Below are 26,919 nucleotides of genomic sequence, written 5' to 3'. Positions count from 1 at the left end.
AGCTTGGGTCACAGAGAACTAAAGTGCACCTAGAGTGCCCCAGAAATAATCACTTGTTTCTTACTACTTCAGAGAAGACACCAAATTTAAGTGTGTGGTCTGTAGAACTATAACTTGAAATCACACGCTTATCAAGTCTCATGAAATTTAGGGCACAGATTGGAAAGGAGTGGGACCTAAGACCTGAGGTGCTGGACCTCTGGGTGGATTTAGAAAACTGAATGTCCAAGCATCCCTGGTGTCCTCTCCGATGTCTCCCTGAGATGAGACAAGACCACCCTGAAGAACTTAGAGACCCTGAATACCCACAATAAACTCAGCTGAGGCAGCTGCCTTGAAAGGAGATACCTACTTTCAAAATCCACTCCTACCATGTTTCACTGTCTCTAAACCTGTGACTAGAACCGAATTGGCACATCACAGGAGCAGTTTCAAGTCTGATATAGGAGAACACAAAGACACAAAATGTAGCTAATTTATATGAGTGTAAACCTGGGGGATAGGTTTAGCAATGGGTTCTAGAGAGTTAAAACAAGAAAGACAGAATATGGTATTAGTTGAGCATGGTCTCATTAAAACGGGTGCACATCCCAGATTATGTTGCTGTGAGTAGCTGTAAGTGGCTCTAACAGTTTGGTCTATAGGCGAAATTTGTAGTCAGTGTGGTCAACTGTCAGTAAGATTAAGATGATAGACCTTTCCTAGCATAATGCAGAGGAAGGAATTGTTTAGGGAGATAGGAGAGGATTTGTCACAAACACCCACCACCACTATGTATCCCAAGAGGCCTAAAGAACTTTCCCCTTGCTAAAACAACGAGACATATAAAGACACCATCTTCATTTCACAAACCCTGCTCTAGGGTCAGGCTTAACTCATGTAAGGATAACCTGGGGAGTGGCTGGAGTTCTTCGCCCTGCCAAAGGGGATAGCAGGAAGCTATCTGGAACAGTAATTGGTAACCAAAGCACTGATAGGTAGGTTAGAAATATCTACGTAATATCATGACTCCGTTGTGTATGTGTGTGAAGTGTCTGTGTGTGTGCCTGTGTGTTCCGTTCAGCCACAGTTTCAATATCCTTCCTTCATTCTACTAAGTGACCTACATCCACTAAAATCACAAATACATAAAAGATATGTGGTTAAGATCTCATATTCACTTGACTCTTACTAGGAACATGACCTGAGCAAGTTGCTTGAAATCTGTGTCCTTCATTTTTCTCATCTATATAATGAAGATCATACTAGCACCTACCGCTGTTATGAGGACTAAATAAGTTAATAAATAAAGTGCTCAGAACAGTGCTTGGCCCATGGTGAAGATTCTGTAATGTATTGGCTAATATCATTGTTACTCAACGTTATTATGGAGGCATGGAGAGCATTACGTAAGTGTTAGTTATCATCATCATTACCCAGTTCAGACTCTCTACAGTTAGATCAAAGTACAGCAATAATTCACTAACACAGAATGATGTTTTTAATCATCATGATTTAATGCCCATCAGGCTTGTTCACAAATGCAAACTTTTGGAGAGGTATTTTCCTATGATTGACCTCCACCAGTACTTTGGCTCTGTGAATTACTTCCAGTTTTTAGAGTTAACAAATCTCGCGCATTCAGTTACCAGCAGGAGACTAGGGAGGGGCTACACTGCCCTGGAGAGGCCCTCAAACAAGGAAACACAGTTGTGTTTGCTACCCGTTTCTCACTGTGTGCTCCCGTCCAGTACCTCTCCAACTTTACTGTACATACGAGTCACCTGGGCCTCTTGTTAAAAGGTAGACTCTGAATCAGCCTGTCAGGGGTGGGCCTGAGATTCAGCGTTGTAAGCAAGTTCCCAGGTGACGCAGACTCTGCAGGTCCCTGGACCACAGCCAGAGGAGCAAGGAAGCTGAGGCCTTTGCACATGCGAGAAGCAGGCCACCTGCTGAGAGGCAGGGCTGACCCACCACCGATGGTCCTCTGCCTTCATCAAGCATCCAGAGGAAAATGCCTTATCTGCCTTTTAGGCATTAACCTACTATTCAGACGTTAGCTCATACACATATTCACAGGCTTGAAGATTTCTCTTTAACTTTCGATTTTTCTTTTGATCAAAGAGGTCCAGTTACGTCAATGCACACATACTGCTGTCCATAATCTGACAAGCGTGTGAAAGAATGCAGGCTCCTGGGTCCCACCCTGGAGATTCTAATTCTTTTGGTGTGTGTGTGTGTGTGTGTGTGTGTGTGTGTGTGTGTTTGTCTGTTTGTTTGTTTAACACACTCCCTGGGTGTTCTCTGATGTGCATTCAGGTTTGGGACCCTCTCCTTTTGGCCCCAGCTGCTTCCAGCTCACACCCGGAGGTCCCATATCGTATCTGCAATCAAGTGTCTTCCCTCCTCTCGGGAAAGCACCGTGCAGTCTAGCTCACAAACGAGACCCATGCCAGCTCCAAAGCATCCAAATCAGGACGTTGATGTGTCTGAACAGGAAGCGGAAGTGATCGCTACTCAGAATTAAGCATATATGTTTCTGTCCTCTAGGACAACCCACGTGAAAATAGAAAGGTCATAATCATATGACAAATCAGCACAGGACTAAGACTGGCACTGAATCAACAGTGAGCAAGGGAAGATGTGGCCATGCAGGCTACCTCTCCCGTGTGACTCTGGCCATCACTTTGTTCTTTGCAGTCCAGTGGTTTGACTTAAAATGAACCAAAAGTAAATCTTGCCAACCATAAAAATAAGCCAGTTCACAGATACTGGACACCAGATAAATCCTTTTTTAAATTGAACTAAACTGAATCAAATCCACTATCCAGGCAGTGGTGAGCCTCCTAAAACAACTACAAACCTGCTGAGAGATAAGAATTCATTTTGAACCCCCAGATGTGTTGGAATTTCATGAGATTCTGCATCTTGGGGAAGCAGAAGGAAAATTAAGGAGGAAGAGGGAAAGGTCTGAATTGGTTTCAAAGAGGGAGAGACTTTTGTTCTTTAAGGAAAAGAGAAGATCGCATTAGGAAATGTGAACAAGGCGATGAAGGACCACGGACCACTACAAACGTCTCCTGGTTTGGTTTTTCCAGGAAACTGTTTGCAAAACTAGCTGGATCCTCTCCAGATGGCCACAGTTGTAGAAAGCCATCAAAAATATCCCTTGCATTTGAAGATGCCCCACAAGTCCACATTCTGCACAGATGGATGCAGGAGGCCCAGGGGGGCTGCGGGAGCTGCAGTGGACGGCCGAGCTGAGGGGAACAGCTAGAGCGGGATCAAGCCCGCAGTCGCTTTCAACCAACCTCTCTAGAAGATTTAAGCTCTGGAGAAACTTTCTGGGTGATTCTTTTAGCAATTCTTCCAAGGACAGTACATAACTAGTACCATGATGCCATGCACAGAAGTTGGTGCCTGATGTGTAAGAAGGGCCTTAGGACACTGGGCTTAAATGCCCCCAGGAGCCTGACGGAGAGGGTTGCAGGTTTCCAGAACCTGGGCTGAAGGAGAGATCCTGGCAAAAAGCATCCAGGATAGAGTGAATCCTTGTCCCTGACTGGCTCTAGGGCAAAAGTCACCTAGCAGCAGAGGCTGATGAAAGAGGAGTAGGACAGCGATCACCTGGGAGTGCAGAATTGAGGGCAAGTTCCAAGAAAGAACCTTTGCAGTAACAGGCCAAAGAGGAAGCCCTATGCTATGCATCAGGCAAAACATTTGGTTTTCTGTTTAGTATTTAACTGAGTAGTTCAGCCCATGCAATGCACACACATATACCCATCCACACAGACACACAGAGTCAGTCCCAGCCCTAAAGGCAAACAAGCCATGGGCCGAGAGAGCAATCCCAGACCCTACTGCCTGTCTTCTATCCTGTTCTCCAGAAAACCAGCTGCCCATGCAGACTGGAACTGTCTGGCTCCTGCAGGCTCTGAGTCCAGGAAACCCCACTGAGCTCCCTAATCCAGGGAGGTTACTGTTACATACACAGCCTGCAAGGCACCCACTCCCAAGGAACCACCTAATGAAAGCCTCATGTGTTGACTCAGGCTGCGCAGACACTCTCAGGCTAACTCTAGCTGGGCCTCATGCCGAAGGTATGACCTCACTCTTGGGAAAACCAGGGACCCCAGAAGGAGATGGTTGGTGTGTGGGCCAGACCTGCCCCTAATCACAGCCAGCTGGGATGGATGGAGACAGAGCCACCTCTCCTGAAGCCCCTGAGGACCAGGGACCAGGGCCTATGGGCCAAGAGGCACAGCCATCTTACAGCTAAGAAACCTCAGTTCTGGCCAAACACTCTTTTTTTTTTTTTTTTTTTTTTTTTTTTTTTTGCATTATCCCCATAAAAATCACTGTCATTCTACAAGTTTCATGCCAAAGAGCAGCTTAACTAGGTAGGGCCAAATCTCTGTGGAGAATTCCCAGTTACAGAAGCTAGGAAGGAAGGATATAATTAGTACCTGACTTTTTTTTTAAAAATAGAACTGCTCAAGACCCCATTAAGAGAAGGACACAGAAAAACAGTCTATTCATCCATATTTAGAACCTGGTACCCCAGAAATTTCACTTATCAGCATCATTTACAAAACACTTAAAGACCCATAGTTCAGCCTCAAACGGGGCTTTCTTCACTTAGCTCTTTCTACACATTGGCATTTAATAAATTGTGTAGGCAATTCCTTTTGCCTACACAGCTGCACTGTTTTCATGTTCTATATTAAATCTTTTGTAGGCAACAAGACTTTGAAGAAGCTGCACGCCAAAAGTAAATAACTGTGTTTTTACCTGATGTGGTCACCATGAAATAGCTAATGACTTGGGCTTTTGTTAAAGGAACTAATAGAAATTTCTCTGCAAGATTTGCTCATAAGTTCTGCCTTTGGGCATTGATAGCAGAATACAATAAGTTGCAAAAAAAAAAAAAAAAAAACTGGTGAAATTTGAAGTCTCTTAAATTGTATCCCATATGCAGCATTTGCCCAAGTCCTGCTGAGCCCCTTGAATAATCATCACATGGGTCCCCTGGCACTAAAAGGCCTCCTGGAATCAGGGAGGATTTGCAATAGTGTAAAAATTCCCCAGGAGCTGGTGACACTGAGTGAATATACAAAGAACAAGGACGGACTTTGATGAAGATCCTTCAAACCTCCTAGGAGTTACTCCCTGACAATAGCCGCAGATCATTTTTTAATGAATGTTGCTAATTCCACTTGCTTTTAGTCCATTTGACTAAGTTTTACTATAGTAGTTGTGGGGAGAATCAAAGCACAAAACCTTCTTGCTTTCATATGCAGAGGTAAGATTAAAATTTTTATTATTTTAGAGAGGAAACCTTTTTTCTGGAAACGCATCTCTAAAATAATGATGGGGGTCAATGGGAAAGACCCCCATTTGCTATACAATGTGTGCTTTGCTCCAGCTTTTCAAAAACACTTCTAAAATGAAAAGAAAGGTCAAATCAAGGCTGAAAAGACAGGATGATTCACAATCTATCAGAGCAATAAGGACAAGGCTGGCCCTGCTCACACAACTGAACATCCCTGATACAACGTCTCTGTCCTGAGCTGGAAAACAAAGGTCCCCCGCTGCACCTGGAGGGTGATGCTGTCGTTCATTCACCATGCGGTCAGCCTTACTGTCGACCTTCCAACAGGTTCCACGAGATAATAGAAGAGAACCTCATTCTTCCAACTGGCCTGCAGACCAAGCAAACCTCTCCCTACTTTGGCCTTATTTCAAAAAGATGTCCTAGTCCCCTCTTCTACTTTCTTTCACTTGGTTTGTACTTCATGTTCTAACAAGAGTCCCAACAGTCCACCCCTCTGGGCCTCTTACGCTTCTTTTCAGAAGTGTGTATGTTTAAAAAAAAAGCGGGGGGCTCCTTTCTGGACCTTCAGCCAAGGCAGGATTTAAATGTCAGGAGGGTCACAGCCAGTATGGGATAGACTCGGGGCTTTAGAGGGGGGAAACCATAAAGATTATCTAAGGCTGTTGTTTTTCAGAATTTTCAAAATACAGTGAAAGCCCTTTCCCCACAAAGTTGTGTGTAGAACTCCAGCATGTAAAACAGAGAGAAAAGAAGCTATTGTATCCATACAGTAAAATATTATTTGGCCATAAAAAGAGCTGAAGTACTGACACGTGCTGTAGCATCAATGAACCTTGCAAACATTATGTGACACGAAAGAAGCCAGTCACAAAAGACCACATGTTGCCTAAATCTTTTTGAATGAAATGTCCAGAAGAGGCAAACCCATAAAGATAGAAAGCAGCTCAGTGGTTGCCTAAGCGAGAGGGAGGAGGGAGGTTGGGAGGTGATGGCTAAGGGGCGCCAGGCTTCTTTCGGAGTGGTGAAATGTTATAGACTTGATTATGGCCCTGGTTGCACAAACCTGTGAATTTCGCAGGTTAAATGGGCGAATTTTATGGTGTGTGTATTCTATCTCAATAAAGCTGTTACTAAAAAAATTTAAAAAATAAAATAAAAAAGGAAAGAAAGCCTGCTCTCACTGCTTTGCCATCCAGGCCTCCTTCACCCTGCTCCCTCTAGTGGCCCCGGAACCACCTCTGCAGGCCCCTAGCGCTGTGTGGAATGATCTAGTCCAAGTTTCTACTCCTCAAATGTTAACTAAGACATGAAACCAAGTTTTCTGACTCAAAGTATAGGACCCTTTAAATCAAAAGCCTCGCTGATGAGTCACGGCCCATCTGAGGAGAGAGGCTGCTGGCCGGAGTCTCACCGTCCATGTCCAGGCGCTGCATGATGATGGCCAGCTCCACCTCACTCGGCATGTACCCCAGAGAGCGCATGGCCATTCCCAGCTCCTGCTTGGAGATGAAGCCATTCCCGTCTCGGTCCAGAACCCGAAAGGCCTCTCGGATTTCTACAAGGAGAAAGCAAAGAAAGTCCAATGGTCACATGGCTTAGTTTACTGCATTGAAATTATTGGTGATTGTCTACTAAAAACTCCTAACTGCTTTACAAATAGTGATGTGTCAAAACCCTTTAACTCAGTAAAAGAGCGGCCAAAAGAAGAACAAAAAAAAGGAAAAAGAGAACAAAAAGAAAAAAGGGAGGAGGAAAGGAAGAGAGAAGAAAAACAGGGAGGAGAGGGCCGGGTGGCGGGGGGAGAGGACAAAGTTTGGGAAGGAGGAGGTAACTGGCCCTGAGCATCCTGAACACTGCAGCAGGTACACAATTAGACAGCGGTCCCCGCAGAAAACGATGTCTGCCAAGGCACTTCCTAGGCAAAGATGAAGATGAGGTTTAGCCTGTGACAAGAAAAACTGCCTTGTAATTTTGGCCATTAGGAGGAAAGGAGACTGAGATTCCTATACAGACTTGTATTTCAGCTCCCTGCGGCAGCTGTGCAGAAAGCTTTTTCAGCCTCACAGTAGGATAGGAGATAACTATCCTGATGTTTTTATTTCATTCCTCTAATTTACATTTGTTTCATGGCTATAAACAACTTCAGATCAATAAGGGTGTAATCAAAGCCCAAAAGACACCTTTAATCACATTCTCTGAGGCTGGCCCTGCTATCAATAAGGCCATTTCACTGGGCACGTGGTCTCCCATCTTCTTGCTCCAACAGGACCTGCTCTGCTTCACCCAGAGTCCCTCCCTCCAGGGTCCCTGTGGCATTAGTTCTGGGTTGGCTGAGTATTTCCTAACACATCACACCCCTCCGAGGGATGACATGGTGAATTCAAGATCACAGTCTGAAGCTGAGAGGCTCATCCATCGTATCTGAGTGCCAGACTTGGCCAGCCTTGATTTTTCATCCAACAACCCAGTGCAAGCCCAGGTGTGGCAGCTGCCAACATTCATCATGCCATTCAACACGCATTGGCTGTCTGTACCTGAGAAGCGCCGTAGTTAGTACCACAGAGAAATAACCACCACTTGCTGGCATCGTGGTTCTCCTTCAGAGCCCTACATGCGGGTCAGAAAGGTAAGATCCACACAGACACTTGCAGGAACACTTAGAACTTAACACAAGCCACTTGGCCCTAATCCATTTAGTTACTGCTTTTCTAAATATCTGACTTGCTCCCAGATATTATCCTTGAATCACACCCTTTCCTGAACAGGCTTTGTCCTTTCCTGCTTATATCGATTTCCTATGGATGCTGTAACAAACCACCACTAACTTGGTTGCTTCAAACAACAGAAATTTATTCTCTCACAGTCTGAAAGCCAAAAGTCTGAAGTCAGAATCATTGGACCAAAGTCAAGGTGTGGACAGGGCCACTAGGGGGTCCGGGGGGTTGCTCTTGTCTCCTCACAGCTTCCAGTGGCTGCTGACATCCCTTGCCTTGTGGCCGCACACTCCATCCTCTGCCTCTGCAGTCAGGCTGCCTTCTCCCACTCTGTCTGTGATCTTCTTCTTCCTCCCTCTTAGAGGAACTCTTGCCTTTGCATTTAGGGACCACCCAGACAATCCAGGATAACCTCCCCATCTCAAGATCCTTAAATCGATTACATCTGCAAAAGCCCTTTTTCCAAGGTAACATTCACAGGTTGCAGAGATGAGCACCTGCTACTTTAGGGGGCTGTTTTTCAAACCACTGTACTACCCCATCCAATTATTTCACTTGCCACCCTCTTCCTCTTCACCCTGCCTTCTTCTTTACCTGCCCAAATCAAATGAGTCCTTCAAGGCCAAGCCAGGGGTCATGAAGCCCACAAAAATGTCTTTGCTCACAATAGACAAAGCCATCTCCCTTTCTGGCAACCATTCCGGAGGTCACTCATTCCTTTCACATGACATGTAGTACAACCCATCTGGAAATAAGACGACTGGTGTAGAAACCAGGGCTTCTCCTCTGAGCTGTAAGCTCCTTGTACACTTCATTCATCTTTGCATGTTCCCACCCACACTCAGAAGGAGGCGCTAGACAGACAGCTGTTGAATGGGTGGTGGGTCTGAATAAATAAGGATCGTATGTTGGTAGCAAATTCACCATTGATACTAATTCAGCACACTGAATGCCGTCTGTGAATAATTGTGGGCTCCAGCACAGACAGGACCAGCCAGTGAGACAGGACCCTCGGCGCCTGGCCAGGCGTATTAGCTAATTAAGTCTGCAGCCAAACCCTGAGGCCTCAGTTTGCTCATGTGTAAAATGAGCTGGTTAGCCGCGAGGATCCCTAAGGTCCTTCCAGCCCTCCTTTCTGTAGATCTGTGGACATCATTAAAGTGTTTAAGAGAAAAACAGGAAGCCTGTGTTCTCTTTCATACCCTGTTAATCTGCTGTTCAAATGTCCCTCTTTTTTCCATTGACAATATAGAAAAAAAATTTTAGCCAAGTCCAAATACTGAAACAAGGTGTTTGTCTGCATTTCAGGCCTTTCATCAACAAAACATGCCTAAGATAACCCAGTGCAGCCATATGTTTTCCAACCAAGTCCCTGATGGCCTGAAAAGAGCTTAGAGCCGCTGCTCAGCTTGAGGTAGTGGCTCACAGTGCTCAAGGACACTGGGACAGAGACCACGGCCTTACCCGTGCCCAGTTCCCCAGACACCAAGGACAGGAGGGTGCAGAGACTGGATCTTCCAAGGGGGGAGTCAGCACACAAGGAAGCCAGGCCCCCCTGCCCTGCAAGCCAGCACAGTCTTCTCCCCCAGCCTTAATTTCCCCATCCGAAAGACACGTCAGGGTGGGTCTCCTTCCAGCCTTTATAGCAGGGTTTTACATGGGGCTGGCACAGACTATGCACCAGCAGAAAATGTCAGATGATGGCAGGGACTCCCCTTGGGGTCGCAGAAGAGGCCAGGGTCCCAGGGGGGCCGGCTGGAGGGTCAGCTGCAGGCAGAGCCCTGCCCCAAGTGCCCTGGACCACTCCTTTCCCAAGACACCACCTCCACTTCCTGTCCCCCTGACTCCAGCCTGCACCCTCCGGGCTATTGCTGTCACTCTGAAAGGGGTGAGAGGACCGGTCTCATTCCTGTGTTCCCCCTGCATGCCCTAGATTTTACCGACAAATGAGCCTGTATCCTTACATGGGACATCCCAGAGGGGCCTGGCTGGGGATGTTGAGAGGCTGGCCTGGAATCGAGGGCTTTGGCATGTATACTTGCTGATCTCCACCCAGCAGCCTGGGCTACTCCCAGAGTTGCCTTACCCTGGGGCTACTGGATTTTATAAGGCAGGTCAAAGACAGGGGCCACCCCAGCATTGCCCTGCTGTGAAGGAACATGCTCCTTTGAAGCCTCAAACTCCTGTGGTGTGTCCCATCTGCAGTGTGAAACTAGCAGGCACTGGCCCAGCCCAGGGCAGGACAGGCAGGCACACAGCAGCTCAGAGTTTTGTTTTCTGTAGCCCCTAGTTTAAGTGGGACAAAGCTGTCCTTCTCTGTTTGCATAGAATATCTGCTCCTGGCTCCCTGAATAAAGCTCACTAACTTCATTTCTTTCAATATATCAGAGCCAAAAAAAGGAAGGAAAAAAAAAGCTACAAAACTAGAAATCCATAATGGGAGCCTCTGGGGAGTTAGACTAGGGAAAGCCCAGGCAAACGAGAAGCTTATTAGCAGGAAATGGGTCTTACAGCCTGAGACATGTGATGTGTGCCTCATTTTATATTTAATAGTGAACAGGGTGTGAGAAATATGCCCATAAAACCAGCGGAGACACGAGAGCAGGCCAGGCCCCACTGCCTCTGGCTACAGGCAGCCTGCTCGCGGCACAAAGGGACTCTGGCTGCTCTCCACATCCTTGGGAAGTAGGAACCACAGATCAAGTTTTCAGGAACAACCCAGTAATGGGGTGTGCTTTTCACTGGAAAATATCCCTTCGCTGGGCTGACGTCCCTCATGTTTCAGAGTTACATAAGCGTGCCACGCTTTTGGTTTTTAATTTGCTTTCAGTCTCACACAACACGTGCACAGCAGGCACGGATGCAGCAAGAGCACCACCCCCAGGAAGGCTTAGCGGGCCCAAGAGAGGCATCTGCGGTGGCGATCAGGGCCCACCCAACAGTCATTGTGTGAAAGGAAACATGATAAGACACATGCTCTGAAAAAAAGCAATCCGCTCTCTGCATATGGAGCTTCTCAGAACCACAGGGATCTGTGTTTCTCCTTCATGGAGTGATGCTGACGTTCCGAGGCCAAGCAAGGCCCACGCTAGACGTGGTGCTGCTCTAAAGCCTGAGGGACTGACTTATCCTTAAGCCAGCAAGTCTATTTTCTTAAAAATATCCACAGCCACCACAGGCACCACCTGCATCTTGACCCAGTGCCCTCTAAGAACCAAACCTCAGTTCTGTAATGTCCCCAGGGGACAGAGCCAATTTGAGCAATAACAACGCAAGGGCACACCTACCATATAGAACAGACTCATCAATCAGCTGGCCTAACCACAGTGCGCACCAGATGAAATCCAGACTCCAGCCAGAGTCAATATTCGTTGGCTAATGTCTGGCTTTGAAGGCTCAGCCGAAATTCACAGTGCTAAAGATTAGTAACAAAGAACACAGTTTTCTCATCTCAGTCCCCATTATATGTAAAATCTGTTTATTCTCCACAGAAATGTATCTTTAGGAAGACTGTGGGCTTTAACCACAAAAAGAGATGTCTCTATTAATGAACAAGATGAGTTCTGTTGATACACATTGTTGAGAAATTACAACACTGAAGATAGATGCAGTTCAGCAAGGTTAGTCAAGTCAATTATTAAATAACAACACAAATATACCAGAATATATAAGACACAAACTTGGAGGTCATTTTTCAGAACAAACAGTAAGACAGGGACTAAGACGATGACAAGAGAGATTTAGAAGGGTTTCTACCTTCTCTAGGAAAGACAAGAAATGAATATTTAGGGATGATTAATCAATGAAATGCTGCTGTTTTCTTATTATATGCCAGTGCTATGCCAGAATAGATAGGTAGCAAAAGAAACTTTCCAGGCTGTAAGAAGCTTATATTCTAGTCAGAAAGAGAGAGGTGACCAAATATTCATAACACAGGATGACAAGCTTAGTAATACAAGTCTGTACAAAACCCCACAGAAGTCCTTCCAGGGTATGAAAGACATGACAGAGAGACAGCTCTGTGAAAGGGTCATCCTCGGCTGTTTTGAATCTTAAGGCCATGGAGAGAGGGAAAGGCGGCAGAGTAGAGAGAATGGTCAAGATGGGAACGTCTACCACTGGCTGCAAGGTGAGTGTAGAAACACCGAGAGACCAGGGTGGGGAAGTGCGCTCGGGCAGAGTTGCAAAGGGCCTTTGGAGCCATCTAAGCTTAACCTCGTAAGCCCAGGGTTAGCAATTTGTAAATAAAGTGTTATTGGAACGCAACCACATTTACATAATGTCTTTCTGTTGTCCATTGTCTACCACTGTTGTACTAAACAAATAAAATTGAGAAGTGGCAGAGATGGTTGGGTCCTCAAAGCTTAAAATATTTACACTCTGGCCTTGTTAAGGTTTGTGAACCCCACTGTAGGCCACAGGAAAGGCATCGGGTTTAAACTTTTTAAAAAGAAAAAGGATCAAATTGATTTTTAAACTAAGGTCTCTGGCATCAGGATGGCTAAGACAAGCTAAGAGATGAGAAGCAGGGCCCTCACCTGGGCACTGTCATGGAGTCGACGGGGAGATGAAGGGCCTGGAGCTAAGCAACACGGTGCTGGTGGGAAGGTCCAGGAGGCTTTGCTGGGAGAGCGGTCAGTGCTCGGGGGGCAGGTGGGAGCAGGTGTGCAGGGTCTGGCAGAGGGAGGATCTGAGGATGATGCTGGGGGTTCTGGTTTGCCCGATGGGGTGAGGACATGAACCGAGACAGAATCCAGGAGGAAGCACAAGGTTTCAGAGAGGTGAGGGAAGTGGCCTTTGGGCCACACAGAATAGAGGGAGGGCCCTGAGAGACACCTAGGCAGTCAGTGTGGTGCGCATGTGGATACATGCAGCCAGCGTTTGGAGAAAATGGGAATGGAATGGCCGTAATTGCATATAAAATACTGGTTCAGTCCCAGTGCGGGTCTTAGTGTGAATGAGTTCCAATATAATTATCATCGATCAGTCTACAAAAACAACTAATTGGTTCCTGTAATTATGGAACACAGAGGTGAGAGCTCCGACCGCAAAGGGGATAGGGAGCTCAGGAGGAGGGGCGTGCTGGGAGCAGGGGGACACAGCAGGAACTCACAAGTGTCCTAACATTTAATAACGCTGGCTGGGGACAGGCCACATGGGTGGGGGCAGAGTGGCAGTGGCAGCATACAAGTCACACTTTCAACCTGGTTTTTTTTTCTCAGTACATTTTTTAAAGGGTTCAGGAACACTCGCTCCTAGGTTATTTGCTGTTTGAGGTGTGAATGAATCCATTTCAACACATTTATTGAGCTTCCTCCAGGCTCTCAGATCTGGTGAATGCTATGGCAGACACTAAAGAGGTATGTTAGCAGGGCAGGGGGGTCCTAAGCCAGGGTGAGAGGGCACTTCCTGTATACATGTTTTGCAAAGAATTTTAGGAGTTTCAAATACATTAAAATTTACCTAAGAGAAAAAGCTGAATGCACAGGAATGTGAGGAGAGAAGATGACATAGGAAACACTGGGAAAATGCAAGGAAGAAGCTGAGATGTAAGACAACCTAGAAGGAGGCTGAGAGCTGGAGTCAATGCAACAGACGGGGCTTCCAGCAGGCGTCCCCGTGGGCGAGGGGAGGAAGGGGCTGCGTTCACAGGCTCTCGGCCCTTGGTTGGAAAGCGAGGGCCCAGTAGGGAGGCACCTTGACCGCAGAAGGACAAAGCTAGCAATAGTGATCGTCCCTCCCTGGGGGCATAACTGCCCCTGTGGCTAAGGTTCAAATCCAGGCTGGAGCAGGGCTCCTGTAAACTCCTGGCCCCAGACTCACCCGGAGTCACGGTTCACCTGGGAGCAAGCGAGCGGCAGTGCTGGATCACCTTCAAAGGCCCAGTGATCGCAGCTGGACAGGTGGTGATGCAATGCTTATGCCGTGTGTCTCCGGCGTCCCCACGCCTCTGACTCTTTTCATTACCTCATGGCCCAAATGACAACTAGAATTCAAAAGTAAAGCCAGCCCTTTCCCTAGCTGGCATTCAGAAAGAAAAAGCATTACAGTAACTTATTAGGCGGTGAAATTATACAGATAAAGACTAAGTCTCCCCACTCATGAAAAATACTCATTTCTTTCCTAAAATACGGTGGCATGAGGCAGTCTGAAAGCTAGGGGCATACACCTCAACAGATCAAACTGAATCGATTATAGTGAGCCAGGTCAGTTAAAGCTAATGGAAAAATTCCTCACAGTAAAAGAACAGGCCAGGGGCAGCCTGTGATGGACTGCAAGCTGCAGGCAGGACTGAAAGGAAAACCACTAATTAAGTTGGAATATATATGAGAATGAGGATGGCTGGAGGGTCCCTGTAAAAAAGCCATGGCGATGCAGGAAGAGGGAGAACAAGGGCATCTAGCGAGGGGCAGTTCTCTGCCTTGAGTGGTTCTGGTCCTGACGTCTGGGGAAGGGACGGCCCCCTCAAAAGACCAGCACTAGACCTACACAGGAATGCTAAATTTTTTAAAGTTTCACATTAATTTATGCTTCTTCTGAAAAATGCCCCCAAAATCTATAAAAAATAAAATCTACACTTCACAGGTCAGCAATAACCATTGTAACCATATTAAGGTATTTTATTCCCATTTTTTTAAAGTATATTCTTAAATTAGGTCATGCACTCTCCACAGCTTTATGTCATCTTTTTTTTTCATCTAATACACTATCATTTTAATTTTCCATATTGTTTAACTGGACCTTAACACATCACTTTTGGGAGCTACATAGTGTTTCATAATATGGCCACAGCCAAATTGATTTCAACAAGCTCCTAGTGTGGGACATTTAGATCATTTCCAATTTTAAATAATGCTGCAGTGGGAACTTTTGTACATAAATCTTCAGGTATTTTGATGATCGTTTCCTTAAGATGATATCCTAGGAATGAACTACTGGCTTAGGTACATGTTTTTTAATATTGAATTTATTGGGATGGCATTGGCTCACAGAGCTACACAGGTTTCCGGTGGATAACTCAACAAAACATCATCTACACACTGCGTCGTGTGCCCATTGCCACAAACAAAGTCTCCTTCCATCCCCATTTACTCCCCTTTGCCGTCCTCCACTTACCTCCACCCCCCTTTCCCTCTGGCCATCACCACGCTTTTGTCTATGTGTTGTGTGTATATGTTTTCTGGCTAATCCCTTCACCCTCTTTCCTCCAGTTTTCCCTCCCCCACCCACCAGCTGTCAGTACGTTTCATGTACCCAGGCCTCTGTTTCTATTTAAAGCACTTAATACATATTGCCAAGTTGCTCTCTATGATGTTTCTACTCTGAACACTTCTGACAGAAAACATGTGAGCTTTTTACCCACACAAACTAATTCTCCAACTCTCTGGATACCAACCGGGTGTTTAATAATTTAATCCAGTTCTGAGGCTAACTACTTAGAGTTAGCGTAGACCCTCTAGGCCACTTGTACTTCTGACAGACTGGCTCTAAAGGCAGAGGTTCCCACAATCCCTCCTCAGATTTGATGATTTGCTAGATGAGCTCACAGAACTCAGAAAAGTTCTTTACTTACATGTACTGGTTTATAGAAAGCATATAACTCAGGAGCAGCCAAATAGAAGAAACTCACAGGACTGGGTATGAGGGGGTGGGGGGTGCACGAAGCTTCCATCACACCCTTTCTGGGCACCCCATCCTCCCAGCACCTCAGTGTGCTCCCCAGCCAAGATGCTCTCCTAACCCCATCACTTAGGGGTTTTATGCAGTTCCATCACTTAAACGCCACTGATTAAAGGCTAGCAGTTGGTAATTGAGTTCTACCTCCAGCCCCTGGAGGGTAGGGGGATGGGGCTAAAAGTTCCCACCTTCTTTTCATGCCTTGATCGTCCTGGCAACCAGCCCCCAACCTGGACTTATCTAGGGACCCCACCAGTCACCAGGCATCTCATTAGCATGCAAAAGACACTTACCAGTCTGGAGGTTCCAAGGGTTTTAAGGGCTCTGGGCCAAGAACCAGGAAAAAAGATCAATATATGAGATATATTTCCTACTACACTACAGTATGAAAAAGACAGTATCAATTATCACCAGCCTCCATTTAACATCCCTTTTATGCACAAAAATCCAGTCTTCATGAGATACACCTTTCATCCAGTTATCTCTTAGGCTTTAGTTCCTGAAATTCAAGGCCCGAACGATTACAAAGGGAGGCTTCAAGGAAAGGTAGGCAACTCAGATGATGTCTGAAAAAGACCTGCAGGGTAATCCCAGGACCACGAGTGGACTCACATTCACTACAGCGCCTGGCCCAGAAAAGGGGCCCAGGGAACGCCCACCATGGCTGAGATGGAGCCGATGCTCAGAGAGGGAAAAGGGGCTCCCCAGACAGGGGAGAAAAAGGGGTGAGTGGAGAGAAACCACTCTCCTGACACCAGGCTGGACTGCTTCGAGGGCAGGATGCTGGCCAGTTTGTCCTAGGAGCAAATGGACCCTCTCCCAGGGTCCAGCAGCCTGGACAGCATCACGGAGACAAGCCTGGCCTTTCTCACAAAAGGAACCGTTTCTCAAATGGCAATAAGCACCTGCTCAGGGAAAACAAGCCACATATCCCAAGGCAGAAAAGAGGCATCCCATCATTCAGCACACAAGGCAAAATCGGATGCATCTGCAGGCAGCAAATGGAGCAGAATTTATCTGTGAACAACATGGTAACAATCAATACAATTAATTTTTCATTAAGTCACACTGTTCCTAAGCTATAAATGTTAATATCCTGAGATTAGAGAATAATCAGCATCTGAGAAAATGATCCCATTTTGTGGACTTAGCACCGATATGGAGGCCAGAAGAACAAGATCCAAAGTTCAGAAATAAACCAGAGGCAGAATGAATGGGGGGAGGGGTGCCTCTCAGGCCTGGCTCACACCCCACTCCCTTCCCGGGGTCCTGGGAATCCTCTCAAGATGCTAAATTCTTCTTTGTATTATTCAGTTCAACTCAATTTGACAAATACTTCCTGAGTACCTACTATGTGTCAGGCACCATTTTAGGTGGTGGGGGCCAGGTCCCGGGAGCTACAATAGCAAATAGGACACTGAGCCGGAAGAGGTGGGGCCACACTGAGCACCCAGTTGGAAGTGACTATGGGGGACTGCTCGGTGGCTGGAACTCGGATTCTTTCTCTGGCCCTTCAAGAGTATTATTATCTGGAAAGCAGGTCTTTCCTTGACCTCTGGAATCTCTTCTAGGCTGGAAATGGAGAAGAACTTTATAACAGACCAACAACTAAATCTAAGAAAACATGATTACCTCTTTTTGCTTATGTATTTTAGTGGGGAAAAAAATTACTTTTGAAGGCAATACAGCTTTATTTTGATTCTATCAGTCCATGCTAAGAGAGACAAGTCAGTGCAGCCCAGCACACAGAGCTCCAGGAGAGCCAGGAAGGAGGCCTGGGGCCTCCTGGGTGAACCGCCAGGTGGTGACAGGGACCGCTGGGAACCCCAGCATGCAGCCCAGCCTTAAATGACAGAGCTTGCAAAGCCAAAGACCTACAGAAATATTATACATGGCCATTAAAATCGGTGCCTCCCATCCACGCTCTGGCCAGGGAAAGCTGGGATAGCACACAGCCTTTTTATCCCAACCCACTGTCAGAAATGCATTGACCGTCATGACAGATGCATAATGTAGTTATGATCTACATGGAGGGAGAGTGGGCGGGCATATATTAGGGTGGACCATATAAAATTGTTTTCGAAGGGGTTTTTAAAAATAATCAATATCAGCCATTTCTTCAGGTTCCCGCTAACACCTGTTGCGTGCTTACTGCATACGAGGCACTGCTCAGAGCCCTCTTGCGTATTAGTTCATCTACGCCTCACAACAGCCCACCAGGCGGGTTCTGTCATTACCCTTCACCCCAGGCCATGTGGGTGGTTGTAAGCATCTGGGAGTGATTTGAACCCAGGCCTTCTGGCCTCAGAATCTGTACTCCTAAACCTCATACTCAACCTCTTCAAACACAATCTCCTTAAGCAATACACACCTTCTTTGTATGGGGCACATGCTGGTATTTCCTAGTCTATTTCTTTCTTCTTTTTTTTCAATGCATACCACACTTTGCTAAATTAATCACGTTACACTCCAAGGTTCAGGGCCCGAACTTTGAGAAGCCCCGGCCTGCCCACTTCTTGGCTTCCACAGAGCGCCCCTAGCTCACTCTTACTTTCTAGCACACACATACCCTTCTCCCCTCTGGTTACCTCTTTGGGCTGTCCCCCAGCAGCCCGCAGAGCCTGACTGAGAACACCCCAGGCATCTCGCTGTCTCCTGTGAATCGGTGCTCTCCTGCACCTCTGCTTCCCTAGTGGGATGGACCGTCTTGCCCCCTCCCTCTGCACTGAGCAATTAGATCCCAGTTACTGCCATCGAAACAGCATATGCTACATGCCTCCAGACCACCATCTACTTAGCATCTTTCTTGAGTTCCCACAGGGATGTTACATTCTAGAAGGATACAGAAAGGTCTTTGTTTTTGTAATCCCCACAGGGCTACCTATCTTAAGACACAGCACCTGCTGAGTAATAGACTTAGTCTTGGAGGTCTAAAACCTCCCAGCTGCGCCTCCAGCCCAAAGCCACTGCCTGCCCTGCCCTCCGCCCCGTCTCTACCAAGCTCGGCTCTAGGTCAGGGAGAGGGCAGAAGCAGGCACATTCTACCCGCCACGGGTATCTTCCAGCTCTACAGACTGACCCCAATGGAACAAGAGGACAGTGATGGTCATGTATCTTATCTTGACTTCTCTACTCTCAAATCATCCATGGTGCAGCATCTTAGATTGCGGCAGCTCCACTGCCTAAAACAGGGCGCAAAAGACTCCTAGCTACCTATGCCAAGCAGAAAATTTTGCTCACACAGCTCAGCCTGTGGGAAAAAAAAATTCCCACAAAGCCATCTTCCAAATAATTCATGGCACTGAGACTCAAGGCAAAATGACAAATGGTGGGAGTTGGAGGAACTGGCTCTAATCCAGAAAAGAACTTCGCTTCTGTTGTGTAATTTTTCAATTGTAACTCTTATCAAACCTGTCCTTCCTTTTCTCATACGCGAGAGCACACGTAAATGTGGCCCAAGTGTTGTTTCTAATGGCCTTGCAAATAGAACTGACTCTGGAGTTGCTGTGTATAGAAAAGTGAGCAGGTGAGATTTAAGACAATGTGCTCTAGAGACCCCCAGTCAAGTGTGCAAAGCAAAAGGTACAGGTGTGGACTGATGCACAGCCACGCAGAGGAAGCCCACAAAGAGACCCTCTCCCTTAGCTCACCAAGTTCCTGTACAGCCCTCCGACCTTCTCCCTCCCACATCATTCCTTACTCCGCTTTGCCTTCCTGATCATTGATAAAGGGTCTGGATTTGAAAGAAACTGCTCTCCACTGCAGGCTGCATAAATAGTCCATTATCAATAGGAAACAATTTACTTGCTTACAATTGCCAACTCTCTCATTTTGTTTTAACAGGCTGGTTTTCCATCAAAATAAGTCTGCCCCTTTGAAGAGACCATTCCAAAGCTCACACTCTCCCCAGCCTGAGAAATAAAACTGGAATCAGCTGGGGCAGACTGATCCCATCCCAGCCCCCCCCAACAAAAAGGGCAACTCAGAAAAGATGGGGGGTGGCTTTTGGAGTTCTACCCAGAGACTCAATCCTCAGTGAGTCACATGTGCACACACATGCAGGCACACACCCACACCAACCATCCCAGAGTTCTACTAAAGTGAAGGAAACCTGGGTAGGAGTTGAGGAGGAAGTTGGGGGGCCATGCATGTTCGTGTGGATTTTCAGGTCATGGAGGGGAACAGTGTGGTAAAGGCCACATTTTAATCCATGGAGAAAAGGATTACTAAATAATGGGGTGAAAATAGTCTGTTGAGGACCTGGGAAATGTTAAGTTACAACTGTACGTGACACCATATGCTCAAATCTACTTTTGAGAAATTAAAAAGTACAGGGAATTGAAACAATAATAATTAGATGACAAAAGTTCTTTCTACATTATGCTAAGTGAAATAAGCCAGTCGGAGAAAGACAAATACCATATGATTTCACTCATTTGTAGGATCTAATGAACAAACTGAACTAACAAGCAAAATAGAGACAGACTCATAGATAGAGAGCAGGATGACAGCTAGGGTGGGGGGAGTTAGGGGACGGTGGGATTGAGCCAAAAGGAAAAAGGACTCATGGACATGGACCACAGTGTGGTGATTGTGTGGGGTGGGGGAAGGGGGCTACATGGTAATTTAAAAAAAGTTATTTCTAAAGAACTGAAGGCAGCCCTGGCTGTGTGGCTCCGATGGTTGATACCTCATCCTGTACACCAAAAGGTCGTGTGTTCCATTCCTGGTGAGCGCACATGCCTCCATTGTGGGTTTATTACCTGGTAGGGGCACATAGGGGAGGCAGCTGGTTGATCTTTATCTCACATCAACGTTTCTCCCCCGCCCCCATTCTCTCTTATATCCATGGAGAAGTCCTTGGGTGAGGATTAAGAAAATAATAATAAAGAATTGAAGGTAGATTGACACATTAAAAAAGACTAGGAAACAACCTGGAAAATAAAAAGCAAAATGAAGATAGGTTGACATATGGCAGGCAAAAAGATAACCTTTGATATGTCATTTACCGAATGCCTCAGCAGAACAATGAAAAAGATATGAATAGACTTCCCCCAAACGGGAAAATATAAATAGAGAAAAATCACATAAAATAGAATTCTATGTCTCTATTAATTTTTTTCAGTCATGGTATTTTTTTACTAAAGCAAATGAACAGAACAATACTACCCTGTGTATCAGATTCATGGTCGGTCAATAAACATTTGTTGGGGTCTACTCTATGCCAGACACTGTTCTAGGAGCTAGGATATGACATTGAGCACAACAAAGACTTCTGGCCCACGTGCTTGCATTCCATTGGGGGAAGACAGTAAAGTAAATAACATGGTGTGCAGGAAAGCAGGAACTGCTAAGGAAAAGAAAACAGAGCAGACAGAATTGCAGAATTGTGAGGAGGTGACGAACAGGTAATAATGTAAATACAGAGGTTAGAGCAATTGCAGGGCAGAGAGAAGCCATTTGAAGGTAAGTGTGGTAGCCGTGGGCTATCTGGGGAAGGGTGTTCCAGACAGAAGTCAGTCAGTGCTACATCCCTAGGGGGGCACACATATGCCTCATGTGCTAGAGAAGGGCGAGTACCTGGGGTGGGGTGCAGTAAGCGAGAGGGGAAATAGGTGGGAGCAATAGAGACTCAAAGCTGGGAAGGCAGATCACGGAGGGCCTGTCAGCCATTGCCAGTTTTTGGATTTTACTTTGAGTGAAATGGGAGCCATGGCAGGTTGCTGAGCAGAGGAATGATGTGGTCTCACTTGTGTGTAAAAAGGATGACTCTGTCCAAAGACGACATACAGATGGCCAACATGCACATAGAAAGGTGCTCAACATCATGAATCATCAGGGAAGTACAAATCAAAAGTACAATTATACTAAGTGAAATAAGTCAGCCCATGGAAGACAAATACCATATGATCTCACCCATAAGTGGAACCTAATCAACAGAACAAACAAGCAAGGAAAATATGACCAGAGGCATAGAAATAAAAATCAAACTGACAGTAACCACAGGAGAGTGGGGAGGGGATAACAGGGAGAAGAAGGGGAAGGGTAATCAAGGAACATGTATAAAGGACACACGGACAAAACTGTATTTGAACAACAATGAAAAAAATTTTTTTAAAGTACAATGACGTATCACCTCACTCCTGTTAGAATGGTTACTATAAAAAGGACAAGAAACATGCTGGTGAGGACAGGGAGAAAGGGAAACCCTTGTACATGGTTGGTGGGAATGTAAATTGGTGTAGCGACTATGAAAACAGTATAAACATGCCTGAGAAATTAAAAATAGTACTAGAATATGACCTACCAGTTCCACTTGTGGATATTTATCTAAAGAAAACAAAAACAGTAACTAGAAAAGACATATGCACCCCCATGTTCACTACAGCCCTATTTACAATAGCCAAGATAGGGAAGCAACCTACGTATCCATTGACAGACGAATAGATAAAGAAATGTGGTCTGTAAACACAATGGAATATTACTCAGCTGTAAAAAAGAATGAAATCTCCCCATTTGTGGCAACATGGATGGAGCTTGAGGGCATTATGTTAAGTGAAATCAGTGAGACAGAGAAAAACAAATGCCATATGATTCCACTTCTGTAAGGAATCTAAAAACAAACCAGCAAAAAGACATCCAAACTCATAGATACAAAGAACGGATTTGTGATTGCCAGAGGCAGAGGGAAGGGGGATAGGTAACGTGGGTGAAAGAGGTCAAAAGGTACAAATTTCTAGTTATAAAATAGTAAGTTGTGTGGATGTAATGTACAACATAGTGACTATAGTTATAATACTATATCGTGCATTTGAAAGTTGCTGAGAGTAGATCATGAAAGTGTTCATCCAAAGGAAAAATATGTAACTAAGTATGGTAATGAATGCTATCTAGACTTATCATGGTGATTGGTTCACAATATATAAAAATATCAAGTGTGGTGTACAATGGAAACCACCATAATGGTCTATGTCAAATATAATATTTGGAAAAAAGATCCCTCTGCCTGCTGTGTTGATAACAGACCATGGGGGTAACACAGGGCCGAGAGAGGCAGCTGCAGCGGTGCAGGTGAGAGCGGACGGCAGCAATAAGGAGGGAGAAGCGGTCTGGTCCTGGATGGATCTGAAGGCAGAGCCAGCAGGGTGTCCTGAAAGACAGCGGATGGGACGTAAGAGAAGGAGCCCACCAGGAAGGCCCCACGGTTTCTGGGAGACGAGCGGGGCCTGTTTGATGACGTGCTCAGGACTGGCAGGGACACAGGGGCGAAGCCACTCCGCACACGGCGGGGGAAGGCGCACACGGGCACGCCCTGTCTGTGGGGACGCAGCGCTGAAAGCACCAAAAACCTGAGACACATAGACCGTGTTTGGATCCTGATTAGGAAAAATCTGAGATGGGGATTTTTGAGATAATCATAACAGAGAAATAAGCTGATTTAAGCTACCTTACTGACGTAATTATAGATGAAATGATATTATGTCTGGGTTTTGCGTTAAAATACTACAGGAAAAGATGGTGCGGGCAGGGGTGATAGAAGGAATATGATCAGTAAAATGTTAAAAATCACTGAAGCTCAGTGGTGGCTATGCAAGGGTTTATGCTCTCCTCTCTGTGTTGTGTTTGACAATTCCCAAAATAAAAAATATTTTTTTGGTTTGCATACCTTTAGGCCAGCAATTCCATTTATAGAAATTTATCCTAAAAAATATAAGGTGTATACAAAGATTTATTTACAAAGATATTTATCCCAACCTGATTTTTAATAATAAAAATGGGTACAACAGGTAATTAGCTAAATAAATGATAAGTCATTCAGCCAAAATGGTAGAAAGATCAGAAATTGGTCTGAATAGATAAGAAATTTAGTGCATGAAAAGAGTGACATTTCAAATAACAGGAAAAGATGGGTTCATTATTATGTAGATTTCTGGAAAATATTGAGAGTAAAGCTACTGTATACACCATACTTTATACCAAAATAAATTCAGGAAGAATCAAAGATTAAATATATAAAATAAAGTCATAATTATAAAGTAAAAAACTGAGTAAATTTTTTTTAGGCTCTCAGAGTAGATAAGGCTGTACTTTGTAGGAAACAAACACCAGAAGTCATAAAAGACTGACTAATTCTAAGTAAAAATTTTAAACTTTCTCATGGCAAAAATCACTGTAAACTAAGTCAGAAATTAGAAATAAACCAAAAATATTTTTAATTTATATTAGAAATGAGGAGCTAATTTCCCTCATATTGAAAAAGTTGCTATATATCAATAAGAAAAAAGCCAGCAAACCAATAAAAAAATGTTCAAAAAATATGACCAGACAGTTCCCAGGACAGGAACTGCAAATTAATAAACATGAAAAACAGTGTTCAACCCAACTCACAGTAAGAGAAATGCAAATTAAAATGACATCTGTAGGGGGTTAAATGGCAATGGAAAAAACACAATAAAAAAATTTAAAAACATAAAATGACATTTGTATAATATATTTCACCTGTGAGGCAGGTAAAGCTCAAGCAGTTTGATAAGACGCTGTGTGGATAAAGCTGTGAGGAAGCAGTCCTCGAAAAGTTTGGTGGAAGACATATGAATTAGTATAATCTCTTTGACATGTAATTTGGCAATCTCTTTTCTATTACAAATGCACACTTTCACTCAATAATTCCACCTCTAGAAAGGAATACTACTGGTATGCTCACACACATGTGTAATGAAGTATGAACCAGGCTCTTGGTTGCAGCTTTGTTTATATGTTTTTTTAGAGATCAGATTTCATACTATTAAGGAATTATTGTTAATTATGTTAGGTATGGTATTGGTATTATTTCTAAAGTCATTTTTTGGATCTATACTAAAATAACTACAAGTGAAATGATATGATGTCTGAGATTTTCTTTAAAATAAGAGAGGGATGACCCCACTGGTGTAGCTCAGTGGGTTGGGCATCATCCTGTGACACAAAAGATCACCAGTTCAATTCCCGGTCAGGGCACATGCTTGGGTTGTGGGTTTGGTCCTGGGTTGGTGCCTGTATGAGAAGCAAACAATTGATGTTTTCTCTCACATTGATGCTTCTCTCCCTCTCTGTCTTCCTTCCCCTCTCTCTAAAATAAATAAATAAAATCTTTAAAAAATAAAAAAATAAAGACTCCCGGTGGATGCCGGAAACAGTGGGTAGTACTAACCCCTGTCTATGCTGTGTTTTTTCCTGTACATACATACCTACGATAAAGTTATGAAGTTGACATAGTAAGAAATTAACAACAATAACTAATAGTAAAATAGAACAATTGTAAGAATGTACTATAATAAAAGCTATGTAAGTACGGTCTCTCTCAAAATGTCTGATTGTACAGTACGTACCCTTCTTGTGATGATGTGAGATGATACAGTGCCCACACGATGAGATAAAGTGTGGTAAATAATGTAGGATTTGTGACAGAGCATTAAGCTGCTATAAGGGTGACTTGAACACAAGCCCTGAGATACTGAGGCAATTGATCTGAAAACCAAGATGGCTACTGAGTGACTAGCCGGCAGGGAGCATTTCCAGCGTGGAGGCACCGGACTAAGGGGTAATTCACACCCAGGGCGGGGTGGGGCAGGAGAGCGTGAGATTTTATCGCACTACTCCGAATGGATCACAATTGAATATTTTGAATTTTTTCCCAGAATTTTCCATTTTACGGTGATGGAAAGAGACATGAGATAATGTACTATAGAATTATACACCTTAAACCTATATAATTGTATTAACCCATATAACACCAATAAATTCAATTAAAAAAGAAATAAAAAAGAATTTTCCATTTAATATGTTCAAACCACAATTGACAGGAAGTAACTGAAACCAGGAAAATGAAACCACAGATAAGAGGCACTACTATGTATACTTTTCTACCTTTGAAGTTTTATCATTAATGTGTTATCTATCAAATAAATAAAAGAAATGTCTGATTGAAAAAATACACACTAAATCATGAATAGTTGTTATTGCTAAAGGGTAGGGTTAGGGGAGATTATTATTATTTTCCAAGTATTCTACAAGGAACATGTATCTCTTAAGTAATTTGGGGGGCAGAGAGAAGGTTGTGTTTGAAGAGAAAAAAAGTAGAAAATAACTTCATCAAAGAGCTTATTTCAACCATCAAACAGACAGTGACCCATGGACTCTTCAATGCCGGACACGGCCACAGCCCGCTTCCCTCCAGCATGCTGAGCACCCACGGATTGCCAGGGGCCAGCTACGGTAAGGACATAATGCCAGACGAGATCCGGCCCTGCCCTTAAAGCACTCAGGATGGGGCAGGTGGGGGGAGTGACGGAGGGCAAACAGGCAATCACAGCCGCATGTAATAAGTACTACAATACACACAGCTTAAGGAAACTGTGGGGGCGGGGGGAGAGGTCATGGGAGGAAACTAATTTTTCAGTAGGAAAATGATTAAGATCCTTAAAGATGGATGGTAATTGGATTCAAGATGATATGGTGATGATTCAGTTCAGTGTCATGGATAAAATGGCTGACCCCATTTGTTAATTGGCCTCCCTGGGTGACTCAGCAGCAAAACAGTTCCTAATCATTTGCATTGGTCCTCCAGCGAAGAGCTAGGCTCAATTTACTTATCGCTCCTTCATGACTTTAAACTTTGACCATATATCATGACAACAATCTTGCTACTATTCTAAGTGACTTTAACATCCTTAACCACTGCTTCTCTAACCACTTTTACTTCCATTCCACTCAAGAAACCCCAATGTGCGAGGAGTGTAGTCCTTGTTCTCACACTTGGCTCTGAAATCTTAAGGTCAAAATTTTACTCTCATACCATGACCTCATATTTTTCCACCTGTCACTCCCACCAGCTGCTCTTGAAGCTTCTGAGATGAGACCTTCATTCCTCTGCATTTCTCCAGACCATCAGCCTCCAGTCTTCCTTTTCTATTCAACCCAACTAGGCAAGTTACCTGGAGCCTAATTCAGTTCAGCTGCTCTCTTTCCAATTCCCTTACTAACTTCCTGCTGGGCCTGTCTTCTGCCTCCCAAGCAGTCTCTCCACTTCTGTAACTAGGCCCAATCCTTTCCTCCATAGTTGTTATTCAAGATCTTCATGACTCTTCACAAACCCCCAATCCTACTTCCCAAATCCATCCCCAAATTTTCAGTGAATAATTGCTCTTCAGAAAAAGAAAAAGAGGTTATCAGTCT

General features: G+C 44.7%; 1 protein-coding gene across 2 annotated transcripts in view; it reads right to left on the bottom strand.

Annotated features, from left to right (window-relative positions):
• Window positions 1–26,919, bottom strand: part of CALN1 (calneuron 1) — a 434,233-nt gene that overhangs the window by 211,634 nt on the left and 195,680 nt on the right. For both annotated transcript variants that reach the window (XM_054589689.1, XM_054589690.1), the window contains exon 3: window positions 6,726–6,869. In XM_054589689.1, coding sequence (XP_054445664.1) covers window positions 6,726–6,869 — 144 coding nt within the window. The remainder of the gene's footprint in view (window positions 1–6,725; window positions 6,870–26,919) is intronic.

This window comes from Pteronotus mesoamericanus, unplaced genomic scaffold, assembly GCF_021234165.1.
Source record: "Pteronotus mesoamericanus isolate MK-2021 breed Mesoamerican mustached bat unplaced genomic scaffold, CSHL_Meso_final scaffold_167, whole genome shotgun sequence".
In the NCBI taxonomy this organism is placed as follows: domain Eukaryota; kingdom Metazoa; phylum Chordata; class Mammalia; order Chiroptera; family Mormoopidae; genus Pteronotus; species Pteronotus mesoamericanus.
This window is presented reverse-complemented; position numbering and strand designations above follow the sequence as displayed.